The sequence below is a fragment of the Saccopteryx leptura genome, chromosome 5 (assembly GCF_036850995.1).
Source record: "Saccopteryx leptura isolate mSacLep1 chromosome 5, mSacLep1_pri_phased_curated, whole genome shotgun sequence".
Classification (NCBI taxonomy): Eukaryota; Metazoa; Chordata; class Mammalia; order Chiroptera; family Emballonuridae; genus Saccopteryx; species Saccopteryx leptura.
The window spans coordinates 213,555,073-213,573,772 of record NC_089507.1 but is presented as its reverse complement, the minus strand read 5'-3'; the positions used below and the strand labels follow the sequence as shown (position 1 = coordinate 213,573,772).

The 18,700-nt window shown below is 47.7% G+C and overlaps 1 protein-coding gene across 1 annotated transcript in view; it reads right to left on the bottom strand.

Annotated features, from left to right (window-relative positions):
* Positions 1-7,824: 7,824 nt before the first annotated feature.
* The window catches only part of CBFA2T2 (CBFA2/RUNX1 partner transcriptional co-repressor 2), a 35,805-nt gene continuing 24,929 nt past the window's right edge, over positions 7,825-18,700 (bottom strand). The window contains 2 exon segments of the mRNA XM_066384045.1: positions 7,825-13,535; positions 18,036-18,226. Coding sequence (XP_066240142.1) covers positions 13,242-13,535; positions 18,036-18,226 — 485 coding nt within the window. The 3' untranslated portion in view covers positions 7,825-13,241.

The following is an 18,700-nucleotide window of genomic DNA, read 5'->3' as shown; positions in this document are numbered from 1 at the left end:
TGAAAAAACCAATTATTGATTGATTTTATAGAGAGGAAGGAAGAGAGGAACATCAATTTCTTGTTTCACTTATTTATGCATTCATTAGTTGATTCTTTTTTAAAAATTTTTATTTATTGATTTTAGAGAAACAGACAGACACAGAAACATTGATCTGTTCCTGTATGTGCCTTGACTGGGGATTGAACTGGCAACCTCTGTGTATCGGAGGATGCTCTCTAACCAACCGAGCTATCTGGCCAGGACTAGTTAACTGAATCTTGTATGTGCCCTGACCAGGGAACGAACCTGCAACCTTGGCATATTGGGACAACGCTCTAACCAACTGAGCTCCCTGGCCAGGGCTCACACTTGTTAATTCTGTTGTCCCAGTGCTGCCTCCCTAAAATGGCTGTTCAAAATCAAAGTTGAAAGAAATTTTTATTTTATTTTATTTATTTTTAGAAAGGAGAGAGAGAGGGAGAGAGAGAGACAGAGAGGAGAGGAGAGAGAGAAGGGGGAAGGAGCTGGAAGCATCAACTCCCATATGTGCCTTGACCAGGCAAGCCCAGGGTTTCGAATCAGCGACCTCAGCATTTCCAGGTCGAGGCTTTATCCACTGCACCACCACAGGTCAGGCGAAAGAAATTTTTAATCATCTTCCCAGAACCAGCCTATTTTTTTCCTTCACAGGACTCATGACAATTTGTACTTCATGCTTCATTTGTTTGTTCACTTGATTCTCACCTGCCTCTCCACTGTATCTCAACACGATGGTATGTTTCTATAGTTCTGGGTTTACTACAATTAAAGAAAGGTCTAAAATTTTCAGAACCAAAGATTCCACTGTCATACTTGACTTGTGTCCCCAAATATGATAAAGAAATATAAAATAAATGATACAATTACTCTTGCCCAGTAATGTTTGAGATTTACATGTAGCAAGTCTTAACAAATGGATAATCCCCTTTATATATAGATACTTGTGTATCAAAATAGGTTTTGCCACATCCTTTTCTTCTTAGCAGCTCATTAAGGTATTTTTATATTTTACCTAGCACTTTTAGATTTTTCTTTTTTGGAGCAAGAGAGTTGTTGAGAGTAGCGAAGCTTCCCAATCGTTGGTTGATAATATGTTTCTAAAAGATCACTCTGGCTACTGAACAGAGCGTGGGCAAAGGTATGGGGGAATGGATTGGAAGCAAGGAGACCGTCCAGGGGAGTGTTCAGGTTCTATATTACTGTGTCAAATACAATCCCACTCAGAGGCTTAAAGCAATGACAGTCAGTTATATTTCTCACTCTTTCTTTGCCTTGGGGCAGGGCTCCGTGGGGACAGCTCAGCTCTGTTCCACATAGTGTCAGCTGGAACTTTCCAGATGGTTCACTCACATAGCAAGGTGGTCAGGTTGCAGGATCGAATGTCTGCAGAAAGCAAGGTGAAAGGACGTGGTGTTTTTAGGATCTGAGAAGTCTTCCCAGAGTAGAGGAGGGGAATTTCACTCCACCTCTTGCTCAAAGAGGACAAGATTCCAGGAGACCATATGGGATGGGAGCTATTGTTGCTGCCTTCTTTGGAAAGTCCAACCTGCACAGGGACTGTGGAAGTTGTCTGTCTGGCAGATGGCGGTGGCCTGGACTAGGGAGGTGGCTGCAGAGAGGATGGGAAGGAGTCAAGATAATTAAGAGCTATTGAGGAAGTTAAGACTTGCAATGATGCCCTGGCCAGTTGGCTCAGTGGTAGAAAGTCATCTGGTGTGTAGAAGTCCCGGGTTCGATTCCCGGTAAGAGCACACAGGAGAAGCACCCATTTGCTTCTCTACCCTCCCCCGCCCTTCTTTCTGTCTCTCTCTTCCCCTCCCACAGCCAAGGCTTCATTGGAGCAAAGTTGGCCTGGGTGTTGAGGACAGCTCTATGGTCTACACCTCAGGCACTAGAAAGGCTCCAATTGCAGCGGAACGACACCCCAGATGGGCAGAGCATCGCCCCTTGGTGGGCATGCCAGGTGGATCCCAGTCAGGCGCATGTGGGAGTCTCCCTCCCTCCCCACTTCTGGAAAATAAAAATAAAAAATTTTTAAAGACTTGCGGATGGCTTGTGTGAGGGAGATTAGGGAAAGTCAACAACAGAAGACTTTAAAGAAGACTTTAAAGTGTGATGGTCTAAGATATCTTAGGAAGAGAGTATAGAAAAAGAAAAAATAAAATGAACCAAGGGCTGAATCCTGGGGTAGAGATCAAGAAGAAGAGGAGAGAGTAAGCGTAAGTGACCATCCTGGGAAGCAGGACATTCACTGTTGGGTATGTTTGGTTATTGGGGGGAGGGGGCATAGGAGGCAATTAAGAGAGGGCTTTTCTAATAAACCAAACAATAATCCTAGACCTCCAATTCTGGACCCAGGACAAGAAAATAACCCTTATTGGGTCATGGTGATGGTTCAAGCTGGGCTTTCAGGATGCTCGTGTGAGGAGCAAGAAGCTTCCAGAGAGAAAGGAAACACAGGAATAGGAGCCAGGGAAATGGGTCTGGATTATTCCCTAAAAATAATGAGGAACCAGGAAGGTGTTAACCTTGGCAGAAACAGATTCCAAGTCATGGTCTAAAAGCTTTTAGCCCCAATCCAGCGTTTTATGGGGAAGGAACCAGAGGCCCTAGAGAGCTTCACCAGACCTCTGCCCCCCAGCCCACTATTACTAGTCACTTGAAAGAGATATTTTTGTCAGTGAGCAGGAAACAGGCGTGCTGATGCTGGGGTCCTACAGGTTCAGCGCTCGAGCACCATATCTGATAGTTGACAGCAGAGGGCAGCAGAGAGTCAGGGCTGCAGGGTCCTAGTCAGGCTGGCCTTCTCGTCTCGACAGAAGCAAGATGGGAGTCTAGAAAAGGGTGGGAAGTGGGGATCCTTAAGAGTGCCATTTCCTAGCCCTGGCCAGGCAGCTCAGTTGGTTACAGCACTATGCCCAGGGTGCCGGTTCAACCCCCAGCCAGGGCACATACAAGAATCAACCGTGAGTGATACAGATGGGTGTTATATTGAGTTGTAGGCTTGAAACCTATACGGGTTTTGCCAGCCAATGTCATCCCAATACATTGAAAAAAAGAGTCAACCAATGAATACATAAATAAGTGGAACAACAAATCACGTTCCTCTCTCTCTCTCTCTTTCTCTCTCAAACCAGTTAAATAAAAGATTGCCTTGCCCTGGCCAGATAGCTCAGTTGGTTAGAGCATTGTCCCGCTACGCAGAGGATGCCAGTTCAATCCCTGGTCAGGGCACATACAGAAACAGATTGATGCTTCTGTCTCTTTCTCCATCTCTTCCTTCTGCTCTCTCTAAAATCAATAAATTTTAAAAATAAATTGAAAAAAGATTGCCAATTTAAAATTTTTTATTGGTTTTTAGAAAGACAAAAGGGAGAGAGAAAAACATAAATTTGTTGTTGCACTTCTTTATGCATTCACTGGGAGCCACCAATGAACACACAACTAAGTAGAACAACAACAAATGAATGCTTCCCTCTCTCGCTCTCTCTCTACCTTTCTCTAAAATGAATCAATTTCAGTATTTCATTTTTCTTAGCCAGTTACTGTATGATCTTGGGCAGATAACACTATCTCTTTGAGCCTCAGTTGCATCATCTGTAAAATGGGGGTGGTTGCCCACTTGTATTTTGCCTGATTGGTGCACAAGCACGGGGCAGCACCTTGTGTGTATAGTCTGTGTAAGACGCCGTGCTTGCCTTCAGGGCCGCAGGTTGCAAACTGCGGATTACCTGCCTGCCTGGGAGGGGCCATTGTTTGTGAGGAGCCACTGAGCCATTTCACCCGCAGGTGTTGTAAAGTACCAAAGGCTACAGAATTAATATTAATATTTTAGGAGGCTTGGAGAACATTTTATTAATTTGGATTAAGGTGTGCAGAGAAATTGTGAGAATAGTCTCTGTACTGTGTGATTGGCATGACCAGGATGGCCCTTGGCATTGTATTGTAAATGCAAGGGGAGGAAAACATGGATTCCCAGACATTCCACCACACCTGTGGGGAAAGGGGTGAATGGCTAGCCAGGTGCAGGAAGAGAAAAGCCAAAATAAACCTTTTCTTATAGCAATGAGTCATTTGCGGGCATTTGTCCCCACCGAAACTACCTCTCCTATGTAAATGTGTGTGTGACTCTGGACAGAGAGATAGCAGATAAACACTAGATAATATAGGAATGCCTTTAATATGTAAAGAGACATCTTTCTACCATTGTGTTGGCTTGTAAACTTTGTTTTCCCCAAAATAATGTATAGCTTGCAAATTGAACGTGGTCCTATCATGTTAAAGGACATATGACTATAACCAATAGTGGTAAAGGGCTCCTAATTACAATTTTTTGCTTCTGTACTTCCCACTTACAAAACTATAAAAACTAAGTAGAACAAAGGGCCAGCGCGCTCTTCCTCAGATTTCTGTTGGAGCTGCCGCCGCTTGGCCAAGCTAGACAATAAACTTTGGTGTGTAAACTACGGACCTTATTTCTGTCTTTCATGTTTTGGGTCCCTCCGAATTTGGATTAACAGTTTGCTATTGTTTGCTGGAGAAGGGGTTCCCCAGGCCCCCTGCCCGTTTTGCTTGTAAGCCCTGAGAGAGAGAGAGAGAGAGAGAGAGAGAGAGAGAGAGAGAAGCAGTTTGCCCTGCCTGCTTGCTTGCCGGCCGTGGGGAGATTCTAATAAACAGAGTGGTCCACCACCCTCAGGCTCCACAGCTCCGTTACTATCTGCCCAAATCCGTGAACCTGAAAGGCCACGGCACCCGACCATACAGGGAGAGTTGTAGTAGATCAGAATATATCATTTTTATTGATTGATTTTTACAGAGAGGAAGGGAAGGAGAGAGGAACTTCGACTTGTTCCATTATTTTGCATTCATTGGTTGATTCTTGTCTATGCCCTGACCAGGGATCAAACCCGCGACACTAGTGTATAGGAACAATGCCAGCCAGGGCCAGAGTGACATTTATTACTTTAACAGTAGCTACCTGTTAAGGTTGTTGAGAGGATTAAATGAAATACTACCACTCTGTCCCCACTTCCCAGGTCTGTCCTTGCCCATCATTTCACACTTCTGCTAAGGCCTTCTTAAAACAGATTGCTGGGCCCCATCCCAGTTTCTCATTCAGAATTCACATTCTTTACCAAGTTCCCAGGTGGTGACTATGCTGTGTCCAAGACTATATTTTGACCACCTGTTTTTGGTTCTTCCCAGTCTGATTCAGGGGTCTTCCACCTAAACTTCTCCATGCTTGTGGCCTCAGAACTGGGGTGGCTCTGGGGGTGGAGTGTGAGGTTCAGGTGCAGGGCCCCTTATCAAAACCTCAATCAGCCAGGAGAAGCTTTAAGAGATTTGGCTCCAGGGCAGTTCCGTAGCTCTCCTCCCATCACTTATCTGAACCGTGTTGCTTAGTGATCAGCCATCACAAGCCCCAGGGTTCCCATCCGACTAACCTCCTGGCTAGCCTTGTCACTAACCCTATCAAGGCTTGAGTACTCACACTCGGAGCTGACGCCACGAGGGTCTCAGGCCATCTGTTCGCAGATGCCCCAACAGTTTTATCCCCACGTTTGGCCCGGCTTCCTTCTTGGCCAAACCTAACAAAACCTAGAATTGTCTTCTCAGTCCAGGTATTCTCTGACCTGTGGAGTCATGAAAATCTGAACCTCAGGCCCAGGAGGGAGCACACATGCATAATAAAGTCTCTGGTCGGATTTGTTTCCTCGTTTCTCACCAGGAGCAGAGAGATTCTCTGTTCAGTTCCCTTTGCAGACAGCCATGTTTTCCCTGCTTGCTGTATCTGTGGCCAAAGCCAAAGTGATCTGACTTCTGGCCTCATGGTGACGTCCTGGTTCGGTTTCTCCTGTGTAGGATCCAAGCTTTCTCTCGTGTTGCCCCTGGCAGCAGCTAATCCTCACTCTTCCCTTCTTGGAGTTTCTTTGCTACCTTGCAGCAGAGGTTTCCTGTTTTGTATTCAACCACCTGTGGGTTCAGTTTACTTAACGTTTCCCTGCAAGGGATTTCCTACCCTCTCTTTTTATTGATTGATTTCATTCAGAGAGCCAGGGAGAAACAGATACATCGATCTGTTGTTATGGATTTATTGGTTGATTCTTGTAAGTCCCCTGACTGGGGAGGGAACCTGCAACCTCGGTGCACTGGGACAATGCTCTATCCACTGAGCAACCCGGCAAGGGTAGTGCCTATACTTTATCTGTGGCCATGGCAATGCAGTTACAAGTACACTTACTAAATTTTATCCAGAATCTGGGTGTTTTATGGTAATGGCAAACATTTCAGCAAATTTAGCACAGCATTTTACTGTCTTCAGAGTCCCTAGGATCCTTGTTTTCCCAGAGCTAAGGCAGACTGTGGATTCCTGGCTTGTCTACCAAATGTGTTTTTTGTGGTAGGCTGACAGTCACAAGCCTGGGATCCTGTAATTGTTCTGGATGGTGGACTGTAGAACCAGCAGCTGTGGAGAGACTGGCAGTTGGCCTCACGTGCATGAAAAATCACAAGGCTAAGCCCCCACCTTCCACCTTGCCTTCTGGGGCCAAGCCCACAGCCCAGCCCTTCTCCCTAACCCGCATCTAGTCACCTTTGCAACTTTTTTCTTTAAACAGAGTCAGAGAGAGGGATAGATAGGGACAGACAGGAACGGAGAAAGACGAGAAGCATCAATCATCAGTTTTTCATTGCGACACCTTAGTTGTTCATCGATTGCTTTCTCATATGTACCTTGACCGTGGGCCTTCAGCAAACCGAGTAACCCCTTGCTTGAGCCAGCGAACTTGGGTCCAAGCTGGCGACCTCAGGGTCTCGAACCTACATCCCAGTCCGATGCTCTATTCACTGCGCCACCGCCTAGTCAGGCCACCTTTGCATCTTGGAGGACTGTGAAGCCAGTGGTGCCAACAGTTTTCTTGGGCAAGGTTGCTCAGTAGGCTTAGGGCAGAGGCCAGAACAGGGTATCCAGGGGACAGAGCAAGGCTGGGGCCAGAGCCTTAGGAATGGAGGTCTCGGGTCACTGGCTAACAAACTGGACTGACAGCCCAGGACCTCCATACACACAGGTGCACCCAGGTGCGCCTGCACAAATCTATGTCACGTTACAGCTGATTAAACCATCTCAGAGCCCTGGAAAGTATGAACCTGGGGCCTGTTGGAGGCACAGCAAACTTGGGCTTTCAGAGAAAGCAGTTTTGAACATATGCTTCAAGAATCTGAGAAGAGTTCAGTTCTAGAAATCCCACTTCAGAAAATTATTCCCAAAAAATCAAGCAAAGGAAGATGTGCAGTGTAATATGTTGGATGGAGACTGGAAAAGCAATCCAACGGCCCAGCAGGAGGTGAAGAGCTAAGAAAATTATGGCCTTGATTAAATCACACAACCATTAAGCCAATCAATGCGGAGGCAACATTATGATTTAAAATCAGTGTAAAAAGGCTGAAAATTTTCAAACTTTCTGTGGTCGTAGTTTCCTTATTAAGTCACTTAAGGGTGAAGAAGCTAACAATTGGGAGTGTCTGTGAGCTATCATTGGCACTTACCTGCAGCTCCCCTGGGGGGCTGGCAAAGTCACTGCGGAGCAGATAGCCACCCCCCGGGGGGGGGGGTGGCCCTCAGCCGGCTTCTCAGGCCCAGCAGCTGCAACCAGCTCCTGGAGACGGATGCTGCTTTCAGTCCCCTGGGGGCTCTCTGGGCCACACAGAGGACCACTGGATGTCCCCCACTCCACCCCTTGCCGAAGATTGGGGAAGGGGGAGAGGCAGAGGCCAGTCCCCCTCCCAGTCGCATTCCAGCGTGAGTCAAAAAAGGAATATAGCCTTTTTATTGACTACTTTAAGTAGAACAAACTAAATACATATTTAACAGTTTTGGTTCATTTATACAGTACATTAAATAAGTTATGCACAGAGTTAAGTAACAAAAGTTCCTATCAGAGAAATGACAAAGCACAGAAAAATCAGACTCTACCGCATCCTGTGGGTGGTCTCACATTCATCATCTCCCTTTAAAAACCACGCTTGGAGGCTTAGGTTTGTTTTTTTAAATTTACATTATTGGTTTTCTTTTATAAATGGAGCTTTTGTAGCCTCATCAGGAACTTGGAAAGCTGGAAAGTGGACCAAAGGCCTCTTAGCCAATCGGCACTTTCAACCATTCACCTAACGCTTATTGCTGCTGCTCTGCCGGCCACCAGCCACATGTGCCCTATTTGGTATCAGCATCAATGACAGCCCACTGGGCGGTAGGGGTCTGACGACACGGGTCTGCAGGGAAAGCACCGTCTCTGTGGCTGTGGAGGGGAAAGGGGTCAAGGTCTGCCGCTCTTGGGCCTCCGATCTTCTCCTGGCTCTCGGTGGAAAAGGTCACCTGCACCATCATCTTTGGAAATGGGCATGTCAATGCATGTGGGCACAGGCAGGGAGTCGATATTTTGGTTTCACAAGAACCCAGAGTTGGGAGGGCCCTGCTAGGCAGCTGGCCAGTACCCGCCACCACCCCGGGGCAGGACTCCTGACAGTGGGCTGTCTGGCTCATGCTGGAACAGCCCGTGTTCCTCTGGCTTCTTGTACATTTGGTTCAAACACACCACCACCTAATTCTCTGCAAATCACTAAAAAATAATTATCAATTTAGGAAAGTTGGCTAGGTCTACTGACCCAGGAGTCTAGAAACCAGTTCTGAAGAAAGCCTCCAAGCTGTGTCCTATTTTAAATTATTTATTCACTCCACAATCCCTTCCACAATGTCTGGGACAAACAGCCACCTGGTCATTACCTATGCTTTCATTCTTAATAACTCACTACCATACAATTTCAATTTGTGTTGTTGAACCTCCAAATTCACTTGCTGAGATATTTTCTGAAAATACCCAGAACAGGTCTACACTCTTTGCAAGCAGGTGATAGCACTGGGTATAAATCTGACTGTGGAACAAGGCCTTACAGAGTGAAGTGTAGACTTAATGCCTAGCAGCTGAAATGCTCACCCTGGCACCATGAAGTGAGGAGCTCCTGGTAGACCAACGGGCCTGGATGCACAGAGAGCATCAGTGTGCACAAGGCACACCATAGCCAATGCCAGAAGTGGACCCACACTGGGTAGATGATGGGTCCTGTTTCCAGACTCGGGTCCACTGGGAGACATTCATACATATATGATTCAGCACTGACCAGGGAAAGACCCACTCCCTCTGTGACCTCAGGGCTGCACGACCCCTCCAGAGTAGAGCGCCCATATCTCATGAGGTGGGACAGCTATTTCTGCACAGGTGAAACTAACAAGTTTCTTCCAGAGTCAGTTTTAACCACTGGATAGGCACGCTGCAGGCAGTGGGGACCCAGAGGACGACTGAAGATATGAGGATCCAGCCGTCAAATATTCCTTGGAACATTTAAAGATGGCTCCCACACTGCTCACTTTCGGTCTTTTCTGGTTCCTGAAACCATTCCTCACTGGGCAGGACAATGATATCCCATCACTTGTCAGTGACAATTGGCCAGGCTGAAGTCACATTTGTTTTTGATTTCTAGGATAACATCGAAGAGTCTGTGACTACCCTGACAACACCTTCAGTATCATCACTCGGAACCCTTCTGCCTTATTTATCCCCTCAAACATTTTTTAAGATAGATATGTATTTATTTATTTATTTATTTATTTATTTATTTATTATTTATTACAGACAAAGAGAAAGAGTCAGAGAGAGGGACAGATAGGGACAGACAGGAACGGAGAAAGACGAGAAGCATCAATCATCAGTTTTTCATTGCGACACCTTAGTTGTTCATTGATTGCTTTCTCATATGTGCCTTGACCATGGACCTTCAGCAGACTGAGTAACCCTTTGCTCGAGCCAGCGACCTTGGGTCCAAGCTGGTGAGCTCTGCTCAAACCAGATGAGCCGGCTCTCAAGCTGGTGACCTTGGGGTCTTGAACCTGGGTCCTCTGCATCCCAGTCTGACGCTATTCACTGTGCCACCGCCTGGTCAGGCCCCTCAAATATTTTTAACATTTTTTATTGATTTTAGAGAGAAGAAAGAAAGAGGGAGGAAAGAGGGAGAGAGAAAGACAGAGAAAAGAGACATCAATTTATTGTTCTACTGATTTATACATTCATTGGTTGATTTCTGTATGTGCCCTGACCAGGGATTGAACCTGCAACCTTGGCATATCAGAACAAGGCTCCAAGCCCTGGCCGGTTGGCTCAGTGGTAGAGCGTCGGCCTGGCGTATAGAAGTTCCGGGTTCGATTCCTGGCCAGGACACACAGGAGAAGCGCCCATCTGCTTCTCCACCCCTCCCCCTCTCCTTCCTCTCTGTCTCTCTCTTCCCCTCCCGCAGCTGAGGCTCCATTGGAGCAAAGATGGCCTGGGCGCTGGGGATGGCTCCTTGGCCTCTGCCCCAAGCGCTAAAGTGACTCTGGTCGCAACAGAGCGACGCCCCGGAGGGACAGAGCATCGCCCCCTGGTGGGCGTGCCGGGTGGATCCTGGTTGGGCGCATGCAGGAGTCTGTCAGACTGTCTCTCCCCGTTTCCAGCTTCAGAAAAATACAAAAAAAAAAAAAAGAAAAGAACAAGGCTCCAACCAACTGAAAACCTGGCCAGGGCCAACCCCCCAATATTAACTATAATCGTTGGTCCTCTAAGCAGCCTGATTATATCAAGATATTTAAAATTCAACCAGATGAAAGTGGAAAGCCTGAACTGGGGTGGTGTCTGCAGAAACTAGAAACCAAGTGGGGAACGCTGACTCACCCCTCTTTAGCCCCTTGACCCCTCCCCAAGACACTGCCCTTCCTCCTCCCAGTGAGAGAACTGGCGCATTTCAGATAGGAGGAAGCCAGAGAAACAGGTTCTTTGCATTTAAACAATAAATCCTGGACAGATCACTCGCAACCTATGTGTGAAACTGACCGAACTAACACAGCAGGTCTGAGAACTGAACTGCAGTGTGGAATATGCCCAGGTTTTCAGCTCAGACTCTAGGTGGCAAATGAGCAAAGCAGTGTCGAATAGCATCACAAAAACTCTGAAAACTGTGCTGTCACAGGAACCACAACCATAGAGTCAGGAGGACCTACACAACTAACCCTAAACCTGAGCTTGAAAAATGGCAGAGAGCTCTGATGAATATATTCTGTTGGTTTGGGGTCTTTATTCCAACCAGGAAAAATCTGATCAACCCCGGCTAGTCCTGTGCCCACTGAAGACTGAAGCACCTGCCTCCATGCTCATGTGACCTGCCAATGAGAAGACGGTGAGTGAGCTGAGGACAGAGCCAGCGGACACCACGGACACCCTCTTGCTGTAGCTGATTTATAGGTCCCATAACCTCCTTATGAGACGTTCCACATCTTATAAAAATGTAGGCAAGTCCTGTCTGAATGCTGATTTCATTAAAGTCAGAACACCCATCAACTGCTGCAACTTCGAGTTCCAAGTTAACACGACATTCCTCTGTTATTCCTTCTCTGGGAACGCTTCACTTTGTGCAACGGAAATACAGGTTATTTTAAAGGTGCCTTATACTGAGCTTCTTCATAAGATAGAAAATCCTTGGGTAAGGTAAATTAGGGACTATAACTCTTAAAAAAAATACACCAAATGCAAGGAGAACGCTACTTATGCTGAATACTTTTCCTTTACAAGACCGAGACTTTTATTCCACTCTCTTCAGGCACCGAAGGTGGCCACCTAAAGACGGGCTTTCCAGTGCCAGCAGGAGGAGCAAGGCCGACCGCCTCCCGCCACTGACTCCAGAGAGAGGGGTGCAGGAGGCATGGAGGTGGACAACGGGAAGGCCAGGGTCTCTGGGCTCCCAACAAAACCCGAATGGCAGAGGAAAATGTGTGTGGTGGTTCTTAACATTTTTAAAGGGGTCTAGGTGACGTCATGTTTAAAAGAGCCAGGTCAGCAGCTGGAAAACTCCCTGAAGACAGGAAAAAGAATTGGCCAAGCTCTCTCAAAATAGTTCTCAAATTTCACAAAATTTCTTAGCTCAGAGAGGGTACGTATCAAACACACGTACCCTGATGTTGAATAGAATCTGATGTTGCTTGCCTGATAATAAATTGATGTAGTATGTATAACGACATGAAATCACGAGGTCTGAAGAATTCTTTCAGGTCCAGGAGGGCTGTTCAGAAGTGACCAGGCCCTGACTGGTGAGGCAAGTTTTAGTCACACCACATCACATCCTACGGGGCAATGGTGGCTGAAGAGGTGCCAAAGAAAGACCACAGGAAGAAGGTCCAGGGACCTGGACACATGCGGTCTGAGATACAAGGACACAGAACGAGACAACTGTGCAAACAGCCAGGTGGTGACAAAAGGTTCTGCGTTTCCAATAGATGCTCCAATCAGTAACCTGACGACAGTAGCTGGCCAGCATGCTCAGAGAGAACAGACTATCCACATCGAGTCTCATTCTCCTTCAGACCAACCCATGCGCTGGAAACTATTTTCTGCACAAGCAAAACCAAATGAGAGGAAACTGGGTCCCAAACTAAAGCAGCCAGCCAAGTGGGAAAATCTTGTCCAAAATAATCTGTGATGTTTGCTGGAAGTTTCAATTATTATTGGTGCTTTTACTGAAATGGTGCCTTTCCCGTGGTTTCTGAGAATCTTAAGTCTGAACAGCAGGGTCAAGGGAGTCCTGAGTGCTGCTTTTGCCTCCCCAAAGTCCCCGTGGGGCCAATCAGTGGCGTCTGCTGAGGGTGGAAAGGGGCTCACTGGGCTGCTGGGAGGGAGCAGGGCCGCTCCCTGTTAGGGGCCCTCCTCCGCAGCCTGCTGTCGCCTCCAGGCCTCCAGGCCTCCAGGCCCTGCTGTGGAGGACAGTGGAGGAGGAGCAGTTTGTGGGGGGAGCGGCCTCCAGCCTGGCCGGGCACATTCCAGTCTGCTGCCTCCAGAGGCAGGGAGGAGAGCTGCTGGTCTACGTGGAAAGGGGCTGGCCAGGCCAGCTCTGCTGGGAAAGGGACAGACCAGAAAGCCACAGAGGAGGCAGCTCCAGCCAGCTGCCTGTGTGCAGAGAGGTCTCACGCTAGTTCCCCAAGGACACAGACAGGAAACTGGGCAGTGTCTGCAGAGGCTGTGGAGCAGTGCTCGCTGGGCTCGGACTGCCTCCGCTTCACTTCTTGCCGATGACCCAACAGTCGCTTGTACCAGTCCAAACAGCCAGCCCTGGTGCCGTGAGGTCAGCGGGGGAGGTGAGCCTGGGGCTCAGAGGCCGTTGGTGTCAATGGCTGTCACCGAGGCGGGCGTGGAGGAGCGTGAGGTGGTGGCCGAGGTCTTGTCCAGGGCTGGGCTGGGAACGCTGCAGTCGGTGGACCTGGCCGACCTCCCTGCAGGGAGCAGGGCCCGGCTCTGGCCGTGGGGGCTCTGGCCGAGCAGGCTCTGGCCGCAGAGGCGGTGGTGCCGCTCCCAGTCCTTGTGCTGGCAGAACGAGCCGCAGTACCGCGCAATGTTGCAGCCACTGCACGTCTCACTGGCTTTGCGGCCGCAGTTCCAGCAATTCTGCAAGACACGGGCACTGGTTAGTTGCCTGGACATGTGGAGCAGACCTGGCATCCCTCATCACCTGCACTGCAGAAGAGCGCGGGCTTGGAGCTACACACACCTGTTTGTCCTGCCTCTACTGTCATCAGCTTTGGAGTTTCCTGAGTGAAAGAAGAAGACTACCTACCCCGACTGACCGGAGGGCGAGACGAGGATGTGAAAACACACAAACAGCACCATCGCAGGGCAGGCAGAGAGTGCCACCTCCCACGGAGGGCACTGACACATGCTCAATTCCTCAGCAACCAAACAGAACTCTGTTCCGGGGTCCCCACACTCAGCTATCTAAAACCACCCATGATTTCCTCTCTCGGCACTCCCAACACAGGAATCATCTTATTCTCGCTGATGGCACCTGATCTTTTAAAAAAAATCACCCAACAGGAGACTGGGATGGTTGAACAGGAGTGTGGGTGGTTGTGCTACTTTCTCTGAATCCATTCGCTTTTCAGAGATATGCCTTGTCACAGGTGGGCTGGGGGTCATGAGGACACTTCTGGCTTGTTTATGGGAGCCCCTGAAGCATCTCAGAGCTCAGGGCCCCAGGAGGCTAGGTCATAGTTCTGTTACTACTCTGCACTTTCCTAGAGGCCAGGCAGGTATTGCTACTGTTTAGCAGAAACCACAAGGGATGGGGGGTGCACCAATGGAGAATGTTCTAATTCTGTGACAGAAGACATGAGTGAAACGAGGCACGGTTAGAGCTAGAAGTAGCAGCCGTGAAAGAAGCAGCTGAAATAGTCACTGGCCAACGTTATGCTTCAGTGTCAAGAAGAATGCAGCCACCAAGCGCAGCGCCCAGCACCTGCCCCTAGTACTCTCCTCTTCCTCTAGGTGCCCATGATGACCCCAGCAGTGATACCAGTGTTCTTTTCTGCACCTAAGGTCTTCAGGATCCACTAATTTAAAAAGCCTTATGATACTGACCAGATGAAGCTAGCCGAGAGGGGCAAGGAGTTCTTAGGTATCAGGAAGGACTTGAGTGGCGCCCCCTCCCCAAGTTCTCCAGAATGGCAGAGCCAATCACAAGGTCTAGTCTGCCCACTCCTTAGGGAAGACAGACACCATCCTCATGGAGTCAGGACACTTGCTTAGTGAAAAACAAAGGACAATAAGTGTTGAAAAGGGCCACCTGGACCACCTCTTGCATTATACTGAGGGCCAGTGGGCAGGGACTTGCCAGAGGTTATAAAATGAGTACTTGGCCATGCAAAATCTAGAACCTGGACCTGTGTAAGTTCAGTTTGAAAGAACACTAAGAAGGGCTCACTTCTGACACAATCAGCTTCTCAGGAAATACAATGTGGGGACTACCCAACCTTGCCAACACCAACACAGAGGACCAAGACAGGGAACTGAAGTAATCCTCAGAGCTCATGCAAACTGCATTCCCGAGAGTTCAGACTCAGGAGTCTGACAGGCTGACGAGTCAAACCGTGCTCTAGCAGCCGCTGCCACTTGTGGGGAGCCCTCCATGACCCTGCAGAAGCATCTCAAACCAGAGCAGGCCAGCAGAGTACTGTACTTTCACCTTGGCCGCCATTCTAGTTAAAACAGCTTACTTCATAATTTATGAAATATAATAAAACAAGGCAAGCAACCTCCCACTGAGGCAGGATTATAGACAGGAGGAACAATGTAGTCGGTATCAGAGTAGCCAAGATGAAGAGGACATCATCATATGCCCTTTCCCTGTGACTTCTTCCTGACTTAACCACAAGACAGACAAAAAAGGTTTATTGTTGCTGTTGCCCTTCAAATCAGCATTCCTCAAAGATAGAATAAACACTTGGCTTTAGTACTTAATGGGAGAAGGTTATGAACCTTCTGAATTACTGGTCAGGGAAGTCAGAAATGGAATTCCAGAATTTCCTTTGTCAAGCATGGGCCATCAGTTAGTTTATGCCAGTATTATTCCAAGTGTGGCCAAGGGATCACTTGTATCAGAACTACCTGAGGCTTGTCAAAATTCCTGGGACCCTCCCAGACCCCCCTGCAAATCCGAACTCCAAAAGAAATAATTCCTCATTTTACAATCACCTGCTAGGCCACTGTTTGCCAGGAGAGCTATGCTGGGGACAAAAGGTGCCCTATGGTAGAGATGAGGGGACATTCCCAGGGACAGGCTTGGGTGTGGTCTCAGAGGAGGAGCTATTCTGCAAGAGCAGGACCTGCCACAGCATACACACGTATGCTGTTAACCACAGAAAGTCCTTTTCATTTGTACAGTGCACTCAGTGCACTGCGGTTTAAAAACACTTTCACAACCTAACCAGGCGGTAGCGCAGTGAGTAGAGCATCAGCCTGGGATACTGAGGACCTAGGTTTGAAACCCCAAGGTTGCTAGCTTGAGCATGGGATCACAGACATGACCTCATGGTCTCTGACTTGAGCCCAAGGTCACTGGCTTGAACAAGGAGGTCACTAGCTCGGCTGAAGCCCCCCCCCCCCCATCACGGCACATATGAGAAAGCAATCAATGAACTAAGGTGCCGCAACTATGAGTTGATACTTCTCATCTCTCTCCCTGTCTGTCCGTGTCTTTACCCTCCTCTAAAAAAACTACAAAAAAAACACACAAAAAAAAAACACAGCAACAACAAACACCTTCCCAACCATGACTGAACTGTATCTTCCTAGAACCTATATGACCAGCAAGACAGGGGCTGCTCCACACCCACTACACAGGGAAGGAAACTGACTCCCGGAGGGCACACCGCTAGTGTGAGGGGCAACTGGGATGGAACTCAGGGCTCACAACCTCCAGTCCTGGTCTCTCTCCACTAAACCAGCCACCTTTCACAGGACGAACACACTCCAGGGATATCCTGCTAGACTTCAAATATGTACAATGTTTAAAATTACAGCTCCTTAACAGTACACTCCTATAAATGGAAAGCTGGGATTTAAACCACAGACCAGGTCCAGAACTCACGTTCTTAGCCAAAATGTTACACTTTTTCTTTGAAGAAAGATAGAAAAATAGATATCACTGCTCAGAAACAATTCTAAAGAAAAAGTAGGAGGGGAGAAGAAAACTATTCCCCTTTTCCCCCTTGAATCTAAACTTTATTTTATTTTAAAAAAGATCTTATTTATTGATTTGGAGAGAGAAAGAAAAAGGGGAAAAAAGGGAAAGGGCGAGGAGAGGGAAGCATCAACTCAACTCATAGTTGTTTCTCGTATGTGCCTTGACCGGGCAAGCCTAGGGTTTCAAACAGGCGATCTCAGCATTCCAGGTCAGCGCTTTATCCACTAAGCCACCACAGGTCAGGCTAGTCTAAATTTTAAATATGCTTTCTGATCACATAATGCAGCATACTTTTCTGACTGCCAATAAAAAACTGTAGCGTGTCATGTATTTGGAGAAATGCCATTCTTACCAATATAACCATTTACTCCTCTGAAGCCTGTTATCACTAGACAGTCTACAGGGTAAATTAAAGGAACTATTTTCTCACAATTCCGTGTCTTTGTTAGAGAGCTACAATAAGGAATTTTTCCACATCCGCTATGATGGCCTCATGATATTTAGACATTTTCTTCTTTACAATGCCATGCTTGCCATTGTTATATTGAAATGGGTCAGTTAAATAGATTGAGAATGTCCCAAAAATAGCTAATCTCTCAACTAGTAGAAGGGATCTTCCTACTTTGAGAAAAACAGGCTTGGTTAGGACTCCTAAAGCTGAAAAGCAACTACAATGAAGTTACAGAAAATTTTCATTATATTCAAAAGGACTGACTGCTATGGTGTTTTTGTCACGGGCTTTCTTTCCCCAATTAGTTCATTCTTATCCTCGTTGTGGTACAAGAGGGTCTTGTTTCTCTTAGAAGCATCACTGAGTTCCGGGTGCTGGGTCTCAGATGGGCCGGTCTGCCTGATGTATCGCTTCAGTCCATAAAGAGCTACCCTGTTTGCAGGCAGCTGGGTACGTCAGGGGCCCACACTTCCCGACTCCTGCACCCTGGCTTCCGCACTGTGGGATAATGTGGTTAATTTCCTAATCCACAGCTTTCTCACTTGTAAAGTTGGAAACGTTCAGCTCACGGGTCGGTGTGAGGATCAGAAATAACACACACACATAGCTCTATGGCTGTGTACAGCAGAGAAGCCCACTTGGGAGGGTCATTGTTACCATGCAATCCCATAGTCTCTGCGTTCAGGGTGAGTTTCCAAAATTTAAACCAATGTAGTGAGCTAACACAATACAGGGTGGGGCAAAAGTAGGCTTATAGTTGTGAGTACACAAAATAGTTTATTCTTGTCTTACTATTTATTAATTATTGCATTATTTTCTATATGAACAACTGTAAATCTACTTCTGCCCACCCTACAGAACTGAGAAATAAAATCCTTCAGATACTGCACTTGAGAAGAAGGCAGCGACTGGGTCACTCCCGCTGCCCAGCCCCCACCCCACCCCGCCCCTGCCGCCAGGGCGAACAGAATCTGACCTCTGTTGACTCTTCCTGCTCATTTATGACAAGGAAGGCGTCCTCTGCGGCCTGCCGTTTGACATCTGCTATGGTCTGCTCCATCCGGGCTCTCTCAGTTGCGATCACTTCAAAGGCTTTTTGCTCTGCCTCAGCAACGGCCTTCTGTACTTCTGACATGGCCTGAATTTTCACCTTATTCACAGCTTCTTCTAGAAGAAAGTGACAATAAAATCTGGCCGAGAAATCTTTTCCCTCCCAGCCCACATCATTTCTAACAAAGGATAGGACCAAAACAGGACTCCTCTTTTCTAAAAGCACGGGTATGTACATATGACATGTTCACTTTTACACTCACTTGCCCATCCATGCAGCCATGTGTTGGGTATACACATGGAGGTGGGCACTGCACTAGGGGCTGGGGACACCTACGTGACTAAGACGTAGTCCATGTTCTCACAACTGTTGTGATCAAGTAAAGGTGGCTTAGATGTAAGAGACGAGAGAGCCAAGGGGAAAGTGGTCAGCTCTATAAATGACAGGAGAGGATCAAGAAAATGTGTGTTGCCCTGGCCGGTTGGCTCAGCGGTAGAGCGTCGGCCTAGCGTGCGGAGGACCCGGGTTCGATTCCCGGCCAGGGCACACAGGAGAAGCGCCCATTTGCTTCTCCACCCCTCCGCCGCGCT